At 34.8% G+C, this 14,202-nt stretch overlaps 1 protein-coding gene across 1 annotated transcript; it reads left to right on the top strand.

Moving 5' to 3' along the window:
- Window positions 1-104: 104 nt before the first annotated feature.
- Window positions 105-14,096, top strand: LOC106900778 (SEC14 domain and spectrin repeat-containing protein 1-like; the record flags this gene model as incomplete). Its single annotated transcript, XM_014962912.1, has 9 exons — window positions 105-160; window positions 2,586-2,797; window positions 5,937-6,059; window positions 8,197-8,391; window positions 9,006-9,120; window positions 9,999-10,158; window positions 12,356-12,437; window positions 12,761-12,883; window positions 13,899-14,096. Coding segments are annotated over 9 exons (1,264 nt in total), but the record flags the coding sequence as incomplete, so codon positions are not given.
- Window positions 14,097-14,202: the final 106 nt, after the last annotated feature.

Genomic DNA, 14,202 nt, shown 5'->3' with positions numbered 1-14,202 from the left:
CTCCTGCCTTAGTTGAAGTTTTTAGTGCTACTGTAATATAAATTATTAATAATGTTTGTTACTTGTTTATTATTATTAATGATGTTTTTGTTGTTTTGTTCAAGATCAATAGATTTGAACTTTCTTCCATCAGTTGATCCTGAGACAGTATTGCAGACAGGTATAGTAAGTCAAAAAATTTTAAAGTTGGTCAATAAACCTTATTCATTTCTAACCCCCAAATGAAAGTACAGAGGGCACAGTAACTATTTTAGCCATCTTCACAATATAATAAGCTTATCAATAAATGTCATCTTTGTTGGCTTAAAAAAAAGTGATGTCAACAAATAAATGGAAGAACTGCAAATGTGTCTTTTAAAATACGGTTTTTCATGATCTTGATAACATCTTTACGATATTACCATAATTAATACCTTTAATTTTGAGAATACATTGTTTCTTGATTATATCAGTGTGTTGGCCTTATAGAATGAATTTGTCTTGGTAGCCACCAAATGGTTACAATATAGATAGCATTTCCTACATGATTCTGATAATTTATGTCAGCCTGGTTCTGACCTGACCATTGGTAAAAGCAATGAATACCGTCTTCTGACTCTTTGCTGCTTAGATTCTCCCTTCAGCATTAAACAATTTGGGGTTTTTTGAATTGAAATCTTTTCTTAGGGTGAATTTCCTATGGAAAATAACATATAATAGACTGTTGATTTGGAATGGAAATTTGCTTAACAATTTGTGCCTTTGTAGAATAGGAAGTAATTCATAGCGTTAAGGTGGTGATCAGAGTCTGAGTGCTCAGAATCCTTATCTTACAGCCTCTTACAAACTAGTGTGTGGATCCCATGTAATATTTGCCACAGAGAACTACTGGCTTTATATGCCCTCTACATAAAATTTTACCTTATTTACATGTGTTTGAGTTAAAAGGTGAAATAATAGTTCCTTGCTGTGGTCTTTAAAGTTTTTAAAATATGAAGTGTCTGTAGACACTGGCACTAGGTTTTTAGTCTAATTGTGTATCGTCTAATAGTAAGATTTTTGTACAAAACAACATTTCAATTTGTTATAAGCAGATGGCTCCCAAGAGCATTAGTTTATATGCATTCTCTGTTTTCTTAATTATGGCATAATGAATTTTTTTTGAGCTGTGAAGTTTAATAACTTTCATTAAATCATGGAAGTTCCTAAGAGGCAACCTTTCTCTTTGATAGATTCACTGTATTGAAAGTTTGAGAATAAAAAATGAAACTCTCCCCAATTAAACTTTTCCATCTCTTAAGGGTAAATATGAATAAACTGCGGTTTTAGATAAAGTTTCTGTCTTCCATAGTTACAAGTACTGTTGCTTTCACAGGCTCCAAATCTACGTATGAAGTATAGTTCATAGAATTTTATAAGAATCTAGTTTTAAAAAAGAAGTTTTTCTATTGAAAATGTTAGTACTAACTTCTGAAACAATATAATAAAAATTCAAAATTATCCTAGTAGAGCTATGACTTGCAAAAACCTTTAAAGTCTTTGCTCTGCAGCTAATTGTGCCCATCTCTGTAGTACTACGAAAGATGTTTATTTCCATAGTATGGCAAAATGTATTTGAATTCTTAAGACACGTTCATTTCACAATAATATACGCTGAGAATTTAAAGCTGCTTGTTCCAATCTCCAAAGCCCTTGGCATTTTGATTGTCTAGATAATACCAGTTGAATTTAGAATCTATATTTCTGCATTTTCCCTGAGATATTACAATTGCTATCCTAGTTGTTAATTTTTTTTCTTTTATTGGACTTGCATGTTACTATTTTAAGACCTGCAGAACTGATGATGTGAAATTGGCAGATTTTCACTTTCATACCAATGTTTCTTTAGTGACCAATCACTGTTTTATTTGTTAACTTGTTCATTGAGCTTTTGGAGAACAAATTTGGTTTAGCGATGTTATGGTGTTTACCTCCTGAAAACTTTACCACAACTTAACAGTAACATTCTTCAAACAGTTTAAATAGAGGATTAAGCAATCAAAATGTACTGGTTTTGCATCTATGAAAGTCGTTATACAGATTCTGTACCCTGATATTGTGCTTAAGAGCACAAAGAAAAGAGTGAGAAAAGTGAGAAAAAATATTGATCAAAATACTTAGGATTCAGCTTCACACTTTCTATGAAATTTTTTACTTGCTATAAAAATCCTGAAAGATAAGAGATATTATATGCTCAGTTTTAGTGCTTCCAAATAATTCATTTAAGAATATGAATTGTTTGAGAGAAATACTTCAGATGCTACACAGTATTTTGAAGTAAACCAGAATACTTACAGTTGTTTTAGTCTCAGAATTGTGCCTTGCAATTGTTTCTCTACATTGATCAGTGCTATTGTTGATATGAATGTTAGTCACAGTATCTCCTTTATATATCTAAAATAAAATATATCATGTGATTTCTACCCTATGGTATGACAAATACAACCCCACAATTACTAGCTGCAAAAATGTACCACTGAATGGTCTAAAAGCAGGCATGATTACTAATAATTTTTTGCTTATCTTTTGAATCTAAATTAACCACATCATTATATGTATTCTTCAAGGTCATGAGTTACTATCTGAGTTACAACAGCGTCGGTTCAATGGTTCAGATGGAGGGGTATCCTGGTCTCCAATGGATGATGAACTACTTGCTCAGCCACAGGTCATGAAGCTACTGGACTCGCTCAGAGAGCAATATACCCGCTACCAGGAAGTCTGCAGGCAGCGTAGCAAGCGCACGCAGCTGGAGGAGATTCAGCAGAAGGTAATGCAGGTAAGCTTGGAGTTCTTGAATACTGTGAGCCAGTGGCTTGAGCTCAAGTCCCAGACTGTGTTTCTTACAAACCTAAGAATCAAGAGGTGAGAGCTTCATGTCTCCTTTCACTCCTCAAACTGCAGTGTGCTAGTTTCGCTGTGTGCTTTACATTGTGGCTATCACAGTAACTTTCTAAAGGTCACAATAAATTGGTTTGGTCCTTTGGAAACAGGCATGTAATTAGGACTTTAAACATTTTCTCAGCAGAGCCTCAGTAGAGAAAAATCAAGAAAATTGAATTAATTTATTCCTCTTGTGTTTATTACTTGAAATTAGATTTATATGTTTTCAAGCTTCTGTATAGTTTGAATATGCAGAAAATGAAATGGATATTGCTTTTAACCTTTCAGCATTGACATTTCTAATGCATGAGGAGTGCAAGTCAAGTACTTGTACAGTGTTCCAGGTATGTGAAAAGATAAAAAATAATCAACCTTGTTATTTCGAGCAGTGAAAATATAAATCTACTGAGGTAGATATTTTTCACTTACATAGTAGTTCAGATGGTTATAAAAAAAATTTTAAAAGCAAATGTTGTCTTTTGATATGTTGAGCTGGAAATAATAAAAATAAGTAAGAGCTGAAAATAGTACTACATAGAATGTATTAGCACAGCCGTGGATTTAATCAGGTGAGGGTTTTTTTAGTGTTAAAATTATAGTGGTTGAAAAAGATTTTCTGATTGAAACAAAATTTGTAATGTACTTTGGCAAATTGGCATTGTTAATGCAATTAAATAGACTTGTTTATTGGGATATCAGTTTCATTTTGCGGTATTTTTATTAGAATAGTTTTTTTGTTTCTCTGTTTACGCTATGGGTGCTACAACCTAAGTGAACTGAGTCTCAGTACACAGGAAAAACATGTTTTGCTGTTTTACTATGCTAATAAGTTTTATAAAGTGCATTTAAAATCTCTAAACGGCATGCAAATGTATGAGGAAAAACTTATTAAATCTAGAAATTGATTTAGTTTCCTTTTGGTTTACGGGAGAAGATTAGGCTGACAGAGAAAAGTAAGGAGAAATTGATGGGCTGGAGGAAACCAGTAGAGGCAAAGTGCTGTGGAATTTATTTTGCCAAAACAAACAGAAGTTGCAGTACAACATGCTTGCAGTAGTTTCATTTGGAATGGGAGTGTACATAGAAAGTTTTTCTCTTGTGTTGCTTTTTTTTAGTGTTTTGATTTCCTGCTAGCTTTCATTGCAGTTCACTCCTATTTCATTGTTTGTATAGCTGCTTATATTGCTAATCACTCTGGCCTGCTTTTGTGTTCCTGTTTCATTTTTCACTATTTGCTGCTTTTGCTCGCTGTGAAGTGCGTAGTTCTTAGTCCTGTCTAAAGCCCTCTTACCATAACGACCTCTCTTCCTTTGTACCTTTAATATCCTATGCCCTCTTTTTAACTACCACTCTCCTCTTCTGTTACACAGTTTTGTTTCCCATTCCTTCATCTTCCATTCTGCAGTGTAAAGCTGGCAATGATTTCCAGGCCTTTTCTGATAAGCAGTTCTGCTAAACAGACTACTAATGAGCAAGTCTGTATGGTATGTGATAAATTCTGGCTTTGTCCCTCTTCAGGCAGAGGTGGCACACAGTCACAGCAATGCAGTAGTTGCTGGGAACTGGTGGTGGGGAGGTGGTCTTGGTCAGAAAGGGCACTGCAAAGCAGTAGTCCTGCACCATGTTTCAGGCTTGCATAGAACTGTCATTTCCATATGTGAGGAAACACTGAAGCCACACTGGGGTTACAGAGGGACATCTGGGTGCCTTCACTTCCAGGGCCATTCCATATTTAACCAGAAACAGCTGTGCAGAGGTGCTGAGCACAACAGGAAGTTTCTCTTTAAACAAAAAGAACATAGAACTGTAAATTCTTAGTTTGTCCTAGAAATGATAAAAGTAAGGAAGATTCAGGGTGGTTCTGGAGCAAAGAATATATGCTCTGAATATATTCTTTGGATGGGGCTGGGGTGGTGAAAAAGAGGAATGGGAAGACACAGACATGATGGCTAAAAAGTGGGGTGAATCGAGTGACCTTCTGTAATGGTGATGGTCATTCTTCATTACTGTTGCAATGTCACCTAGCAGCACTAGGAAAATGATCCAATTAGTCCCTTTTTCATTTGTCTTTGTGGTTATGGTGTTACATTGTGTATTGTATTATACTTCCTGAAAAACTGTGTGAAGTTGTTCTGTCATCTTTGTTTAAACAAGAGTCACATTAAAGAAAGGAAGCTGGCTTCCTATGCTTTTTCATTAAGGTTCAGAATGTGGGGGTATTCCTGCATTTCCTTACCTCAGGACTTCATCCTGAAGTGTAAGTGACTGTTGCACTAGGTTTCATCACTACTGTCTCTGTTTTCTAGATATTTAAAAATTTATAATAAAATTTTGCCATAGATATCATCTGATAATTCAAATGTGTATAAGGAACCCAAAATTTGAGATACGCTGCTTTGCTTTGAATAATACCAACATAAAATGAAATATTTTCAAAATAATAATAATAAAAGAAATCCCATACGCTAGTCCAAAATTGTATTGGCATGACTCTGCAAAGATTTCTGCAAAGGAAATTGCATGAGATGTGGCCATTGAGACTGTAAGAGGCTTCTGTTACTTGAATAGAGCAGGTCGAAAGACATAAAAAGTACCTATCCTGCACTTCAGTGTTAATGTAGTCAACTAAATAAGGAGAAGACTCTCAGGTGGGAGACTGAATACAGCTGTGCATTGTCATTCACTTAGGCAAAAAAAATTCTTGAACGTGAGGTCTATTATCAAGAAAATTGTGTTTTAAGCTCTTTTATTGACAGATACAAAGTAACAATTATGTATGTGACAAGTCTTTTGCTAGCTGCCACCTGCTTTTGTGGAGCTTAAGCTTAAGGTTAATGAAAAGTAGTCTACTCAAAGCTTTTGAAGATGTGAATGGGTTCAACAAAAAAGACTTCTACGGATCCTAAGATTTTTTTTTTTTTCATAAATGTGTACTGACTTTGAAATATTTCTGCTTACGTTACAAAATTAGTTTTATACCTGTTTTGTGTAATTGATTTGCAACTTTATCTTTGTCATCTGTATCTTATTGACAGGTAGTCAATTGGCTTGAAGGACCTGGATCAGAACAGCTAAGAACCCAGTGGGGAATAGGTGATTCAATCAGAGCTTCCCAAGCTTTACAACAGAAACATGAAGAGATTGAGAGTCAGCACAGTGTGAGATTTTCCATACCTTTTTCAAGTAGCAAAATAATTCTAAGTACATGCAGTTATGAGCAATGTGTTTTGGTTATGAGTATCTAGGAATTTTGTATAGTGCATGATTTTACAGGTTACAGAGGAAAGTACCTGAACAGTTTAAGAACTTAATATGGTCATTATATGTACATGTTATTTATTTTGTTTTCCAGTATAGGAAAATACTGATTTCTATCTATAATTTTTCTTGGTTTTGTTATATTGCGGCTGTTCTTAAATTTTCATTTTGAGTTTGAGGAATAAATTTTCTTTTTCTTCTTTGCCAAAAATGGCTAGGAAGTCCTGTACTTCTCAGGTCAATGAGTTAATATTTTTGTCTTTATCAAACTACATTTACCAGTAACTGAAACTGGCTTAATGTTTTCATTAATCAAGACTTAAGATATGGTGTATGTACATAATGAAATCTTGAGAACAGATTTTTAAAGAAGAGACCATTAAAAATAGACTGTTTTGTAACTGTACTGACTTTATGCCTTTCCTTCTAATTTTGAAGAATTCCTAAGGTTCAGTAGAATTTTGTCTTTCTATCAGATGATTAACTATAACTGGGATATGAATACTCAGTGTTCCCAAAGGGAGTGTTGGTCACAGTGCTTCTACTCTCTTCTCACTTTCCTTGATGTAGATATTGACAACTCTGTCCACTTTTCCTAAGTTCCCTTTACAGTCATGACAAAGAAAATAGTCACTGGGTTATAATTTTTCTGACATAATTTAGAAAAAAAACAACAACCCAGACCTTTAGTCTGAGAAACACTCTGCCGTAGACTACACTGGTCTAAAGGTAATAACAGGAGTTATGTTGTGTAAACTGAGTTTATTGTACATCTGTAGTACACATGTGACAATGGAAGATGTTTCCATATTATGTCATCTTAGTTTCCCCTTTTAGTGCAGATGAGAGATTTATTCTGCTCTGAAATTTTTGGCTGATTGCTAATTCAACTTTTTCATTACTTTTTTTTTTTCCCTTCCTTGCATATTTTCATACTCCGTTTCTTCCTGTGAGCAGATGGTAGAGGCAGCTTTGGGTAAAAAGGAAAAAAAAAATCAGAATATGGATATTTATACTCTGTTTTGCATGCTTTGTAAATAAATGATGCAAAAGCTGAAGGCATAATTTAAAAAAATAGCAAACATCCCAATAGGATGTGACAAGAATATTAATTAAATCAGATATTTTTGGCCAATAGATGGTGCCATTCCATAGCGTTAGAGCATTTGAAGGTCACTTAACTGTAGGCCAAAATAAAAGCTGTTGAGCAAACGTGTTTTGGTTTACAGGCATCTCAGTCATGCAAGATGTGAATATGATCTTGATGTATCAGGTAGTTTTTAAATCTTCCAGAACTCTTAAATATTTGAACTATTTTATTTTTTGCAAATACAGCACTGTGACAACATAACTCCTGCGTATATATTCAGTAATCAAAGCATTTGGAAAAATCTACACGTTTTGAATTGAGTAGTATAAAGCTTTCTTTAAAAAAGAAACAACAATCATTTTGAAGTTGTTGTTTTATGTGTTGAAGTACATGGATACTCAGTTTTATTCAGAAGATAGAGATTACTTCCACTTTGTTAAAACTAATATTTTTTTCTAAATGTATTAAAAAATAAAATTCCAGGTTTGTCATGTCACTGAAAGCAACACCTAGATAGTCTTATGAACAGCTTTTTGTGATAGCTTTCCCCTTTGCAAAATATCTTCTGTTTTAGAAGTAGAGCCATGTAAGCATTAGAAATATGTTTAAAAATAGTGGAATTCTTCTGTTGGTTCAGTAAGACAGTTTGAGTAGGAGATTTGTTCTGGGAGCTAGTAGCCATGCTGTGTTATCTTCCCATCTTTCTGCACCTTTTCTTTTTATAGTACAGTACATACATTAAAATGTACTAAACATTTTTTAGTTGATTTGAAATTAGGAATGTTTTTTTCCTCCTCTGTGAGATTTATTTCATAATTAGCGTAAGCTGTAATAAGTTTCTTTTAAAATCTGATTATTTATTAGTCTGCAGTTAGATGTATGCCATTTTAAGAGAAAGAGAATTATGTTTGGTGCTATCTTAATACTTAATTTTCTTGCATTTGTAGGAGTGGTTTGCTGTTTATGTTGAGCTTAATCAGCAGATAGCAGCTCTTCTAAATGCAGGGGATGAGGAGGATCTTGTGGAATTGAAGGCATTGCAGCAGCAGCTGAGTGACGTGTGTTACCGGCAGGCCAGTCAGCTGGAATTCAGACAAAATCTATTACAAGCAGCCCTTGAATTTCACAGTGTTGCCCAGGATGTAAGTTTTTAATTAAAACTTTTCACAGTCTCACCTGTCAATATGTTATTGCATTGGTATTATAAATATTGAATACACTGGAAAAAAAAAAAAATTGGGGGGTGCTGGGAAGTATAATATCACTTGGAAAATCGCATAAATCTTCATTTACTGTAACTGAAACACTAAGAAGATGGTTTTCCCACTTATGAGGAGGGAATTGCCTTGTAATTTGTCTTATATTTCACTAGTATTTTAAATAAAATGGTTACTAGCTTTTTTCCCCCTCTTGGTTGTTTTTTTTTAATTAGAGGCTTATGCATGAATTGAACTGCAATTTGGTGTACTCTTCATAGTTTCTTTTTTAAATAGGCATTTATTCCTTTCCTATACCTGTTAAAAAATAAAACAACAAACTTGTCTTCCTCCGTATCCGCAGTCTGGGGATATATGTTCTCAGATTTTTATAGTCAGGCGGGTCATTTATTTTTTGTCTTGATTTTATTTCCTATAGATGGAAAGAGTAATTTCCAAAATGACAGATTTCCAAATATTTGTAAAAAGATTGAAGACCCAAGGATCAGAAGGTCAAACTTCTTTATAAATATCAACTCTTATGTTGTTTTTCATTTTAGTTGTCTCAGCAGCTGGATGGCTTACTAGGAATGCTGTGTGTAGATGTAGCACCAGCAGATGGAGCATCAATTCAACAAACTTTAAAACTACTGGAAGAGAAATTGAAAAGTGTTGGTAAGCAAAAGATTTCAGATAAACACATTTGAATGAATGTATTACAGGAAAAACTCTAATAATCCCACCACTTCCTATTAAAAACAAAAAGCCAACCCCTTTCCCCCCCAACAACCAGCAGAAAAAATAATTTCTATCTCCTCTGAGTCATAAGTAAGTAATGCTGCACCTAACTATCTTTGACTCTCTTATCTTGCTTTAGCTATCTACTGCATAGCAGTTCTATCTGGGAAAACTATCTAGAAACGTGGTCTTTTATATGTTTCACATGTAATATATATATATTTGTTATATACGCTTACCATGCATTTAATCTGTAAACAAACCTCACTCCCCCCTCAATCATCCTTAGTATGTTGAGAATGTAGTGCTTAGCTGATCTGTTTGTCTCCAGAACAGACCCATTGATGATTAAGACTGTTAGCCACTCAGTTTTAGAATGTTTGTACTGGGTGTTTTGCATAGCTTTGAATGTGTATGTTATAAGTGGCATTTAAGGTTGTTACACTGTCAAACATATAGAGTATTTCAGTTGGAAGTGACAAGGACCATCTAGCCCAATATTTTGTTAGGGGAAAGAGCTTTGAAGCAAAATCATATGTGGTAAAAGTAGTTATGATTGCAATATAACAGTTTTATGCATAAACTACATATTTCCTTAAGAAAACAGGTAGTAAAGCTGCCAATAATAGATGTAACATCAGATTCTAAGTATTGGCATATTTCAATATAGAAAAATTTTCAGCCCTATCAGATGTGTTATGAAGTAGTAACTTCTGCAGGCCATGGAAGAACATTTAGACTACAGCTGCTTAGCAGTGGTAAATATTAGCAGTGGTCCACTGAGTTTTTTCATTCTTTTTTCTTTTTTTCTTTAGACTCAGGCTTGCAAGGCTTGCGTGAGAAAGGTCAAAGTCTTCTTGATCAGATATCTAATCAGGCATCCTGGGCCTATGGAAAAGATGTAACCATTGAAAATAAAGAAAATGTGGACCATATCCAAGGAGTAATGGAAGATATGCAGCTTAGAAAACAAAGGTAATAACAGTTCTAGTCATCAGGATTTTTGTATGACAATAGATCACTATATATATATAATTATTTAAAGAGACCATTTCGCTTTATCTTCAGTTACAGGATGTAGTACAACTGTGATTTATATTTGTGGTATATGGTATACTGGGACAGAAGCTTCCCTGTTGGAGCATATTCCTAAATCCAAGCACCTTTTGTATTTCAGTACTGGATGGAGTATTTAAGTGCTTTTCTTACTTGTAAATGCTCAAGAATTGCACATTCCTTTCGTATGGAGTTACCGAATAAGAGTATAATAGTGATAATGGCTCTAAAATTGTGTATTAATTGTGTACAGACTTGTTTATCCTCTCTTTAACCCCTGAGACAATAAACATTTCTCCATAGAAAGTGCCTAAACTTTGAGGGCAATGGCTAAACGAAAAGGTGCCTCTAAGGAATGACAAGGTCTAATGAGCATCAGGTTGCTCATTTTAGGAATTAATTCTTCCACTTACAAATTGTTTTCTTAGGGAGCATAGTGTGTAAGAAACCATGTGTTTTGGTAATGCTTAGAGAAGATACTGTTTTAAGTATGTCCTCTGAACCCTCTTTACTTGAGCAGTACCTGTGTTTAGAGGGCCAACTGCAAAGACCTATAGAGGACTATGTGTTACTGTGCAATAAAATGGCACAGTATGCACATGGGAGAAGGAAAAACTTTGTATACAGAGTAATGGAGTCTGAACCAGATGTTAACTCAAAGATAAACATTGGAAAACTTGCAAAAATTGCTTTAATGTGCAATCAGACTGTGAGAAGCAAGTAGAATGCTAAGTATTATTGGCAAAGTAATGGAAAACTCAAAGGAAAATGTCATTGCCTCACTGCATAGATTTGTAGTTCATTTGTGCTTTAAGTGTTAAACAATTCTGGTCCCTATTCTCAGAAGGGATGTAGAATTGTGGGAGGTCAATTACAGGACCAATAAATCAGTGAGAGGTTCAGACAAAGGTGAGAAGCAGCTTCCAGATGATGAATGATTAAACAAGGTTCTTCAGCCCAGATGAAAGACAAAAAATTACTACTGTCTCTCAGCATTTAATAATAATTTTTGTGACACTTCATTTTTACTTTTTTTCCCAAACTATTGAACATTTATCATTATTTGTATACACATAATAAAATAATGTTTCTTTCTAGGGGCTTTTTACTGCTTTGATTATGATTCTGGAACCCTTAATTTTTTTTCCTGCATTATTAGAGCAACAAATTTCCTTTCTGTAAGCATCTCAGTGCTACAGGACATGTAACAAAACAAAGCACACTAACAAACTGTTCTTTGGAAGTGCTTATGTTTGCAACCAGTTTAGAAAAAAAAAATAGATCTGTGCATACCTTCTTTTGCATTCACTTATAGTCCTAACTGTTGTTGCTGTTGGTAGTTTCATTTGCACTGGACAGGAGTCTGGATCTTGCTGTTTGCGTTGTGGGCTCTGAAATTGAAGTGGAAAGGTCATACTGCTAAAGCTTAGCTCTCACTGTGGAAGGAAAGGGACTTCAGTACTTTTTAAAATTCTAACTAGAGAACCAACTTAAAAATATGCTTACTGCAGAACAAGAGAATTTGAAAATCTAATTCATATAGAAACTAATTCTAATGCTTCCTGACGCGGTATAACAAAGGACATCATCGTATAAAGGTTCAATTATTACAATCTTTAGTTAGCCAAAAAGAAATATGGAAAGGTGTATTAACATCTTTTAAACAGTGCTCATTCATTCACCAAGAAAACTTTGCTACCAGCTTACAGTACAATTCAGAGTTATGCCAGGTTTAAGCCAGCGTTCACCTAGACTTCAGTAGTATAAAGTCTGAGCCCTGCAGGCCTCTGTGGGGGCAAATCTTACCAATCCAACATGGTAAGGAACCTGCAATGCTTTGTACTTACTGCTGGTATTACTGTCTGTACCTTAGCCATATTGGAAATCTTGAGGATGATGATTTTGGTGGGTTGTAGTGCTCAGTTCTATTTATTGCATGTTTCTTATTGTTAAGCAAGGCATTACGTATTTTGGCCAGGCCAAGCAGCACAGAAGTGCCTTACTTGCCTTTTCATGAACACTTGTATCTTAATGTTGCTCACTGAAAACATTGCTGTCAGAGTGCATTGTGTCTGCTCTGCAAGTGTTGGTGAGTCTGTCCGTGCTACTGTTTAAGGTGTGAAGATATGGTGGACGTGCGGCGACTGAAGATGCTTCAGATGGTACAGTTATTTAAATGTGAAGAGGATGCTGCTCAGGTATGGAAATACATACAGAAATTCATCATTTTGGTCTTTGTAGCCCACTGACTAAACTTATGGGAATTGATAGTTGCACAGTATTATTTTTGTCACTTTCAAATGTAGTTTTATTTTATTATTTTGTACAGTGAAAATAAATTAATATAGCAATGACTGAAAATAGCATATTTGGTGATTGCATACATGATCTTCCAGTTTGTGTTATCTCTTTTAACTTTTTTCCATAGCAGAAGTATATGCTGGTACTGAAGTAATTTATGCTTCTGGATTAATTTCTGTTTAATTTTCTAATTTTTATTCTTTTTAATTACATTTTTAAGGCAGTAGAATGGTTAAGTGAACTGCTGGATGCTCTGCTGAAGACACACATCCGATTGGGAGATGATTCTCAAGAAACAAAAGTTTTGCTGGAGAAACATCGAAAATTTGTTGATGTTGCACAGGTGAAGTTCCATCAACAACAGTAATGTTGCAGTTTGCTACCTTAGTTTATTCCACAATGCAAACCACAAAACATAAAGTTTACATTGACATTCTTAAAAGGCCTATATTTCAAACAGTCTTTATAAAGACTTTTGAAGGACTGCAGTCAAAATACTGAAATATGGATGAGCACCTTAGTTTTGGTCTATTTTGTGCTGTACTTCATGAAACAGAGCCTGTCTTTATATTGGTTTACCAGATAGAGTTGACTGTCTGTGTCTGATGGTCCTGCTCATACAAGGAGTTTTGGCACAAGCAGAGATAGTGGTTGAATAGAATTGACAGCAAACTAATGAATCCTGCTGTAGAAGAGTCTACGGAAATTCACTGAAGCCACAGGGCACGTTTGCACTCCTGTTTGCAAATCTTGAATATGTGAACAGTTACCAGGTACATGTGAAAGCATTTCACTTAAGAATAGAAAATGTACAAGCTGGGCCTTTTCCAGGTGCTTTCTCAGATGTATACTCCTTTTAGGAGTGTCTAATTCAGACTTGCTAATTAGCAGATGTGTTGTTTTCAGATTGCACCTGTTAAGGCTGGAACTGATGTCTCTCTTGATGAATTAGAACTGACAATGACAGGAGGGTAGCTTACTGCTACTGTGATGCACCTGGATGCTGGGTGACCACAAACATGGTGACAGTGAAGTCAGTGAGAGAGTCGTCTTGGCAGTAGATATCAAGTATCCCATGTAAGATCCAAGCAGCTGTTTGATATTTTAAGGAAGCTCTGTTTCCTGAGGGATTATTTTTTAATTTTTTTAAAGAGCAAAAGCATAGTTTGCTTATTACAATTTTATTCATACTTCACCAGCATTTTTTAGTAGACTAGATTAGTTCAATATACTTGTGGATCTAAATTGAGAAGGTTTCATAAACTTGTCTGCTGTTGTTTTAAGATGCTAATTAGCTCTAATTAGTTAAATGCAGAGTTTTTGTGTGTACTTACTTTTCCATCACCTCCAACTTTTAGAGTACTTATGATTATGGGAGACAGTTACTGCAGGCAACTGTTGTCCTGTGCCAGTCCCTGCGATGCACTTCAAGGTCCTCAGGGGACACACTTCCAAGACTGAACAGAGTGTGGAAACAGTTTACAGTAACTTCTGACGAAAGAGTGCACCGGCTGGAAACTGCTGTTGCATTTCATTCAAGTGCTGAAAAGGTGAGTGTTGTGTTTTCAAGAAAAAAAATTCTTATCAGAATTTAAGCAAACAAAATGTAAAAAAAATGAAGTTGGTGTTTTTTCCTTTTGAAATATTGGAAAAAAAAAAAAA

Source organism: Calidris pugnax, unplaced genomic scaffold (assembly GCF_001431845.1).
Source record: "Calidris pugnax isolate Ruff unplaced genomic scaffold, ASM143184v1 C15202350, whole genome shotgun sequence".
NCBI lineage: Eukaryota > Metazoa > Chordata > Aves > Charadriiformes > Scolopacidae > Calidris > Calidris pugnax.
Note: the sequence above shows the minus strand (reverse complement) of the source record. Positions and strands in the feature narration are given on the sequence as shown.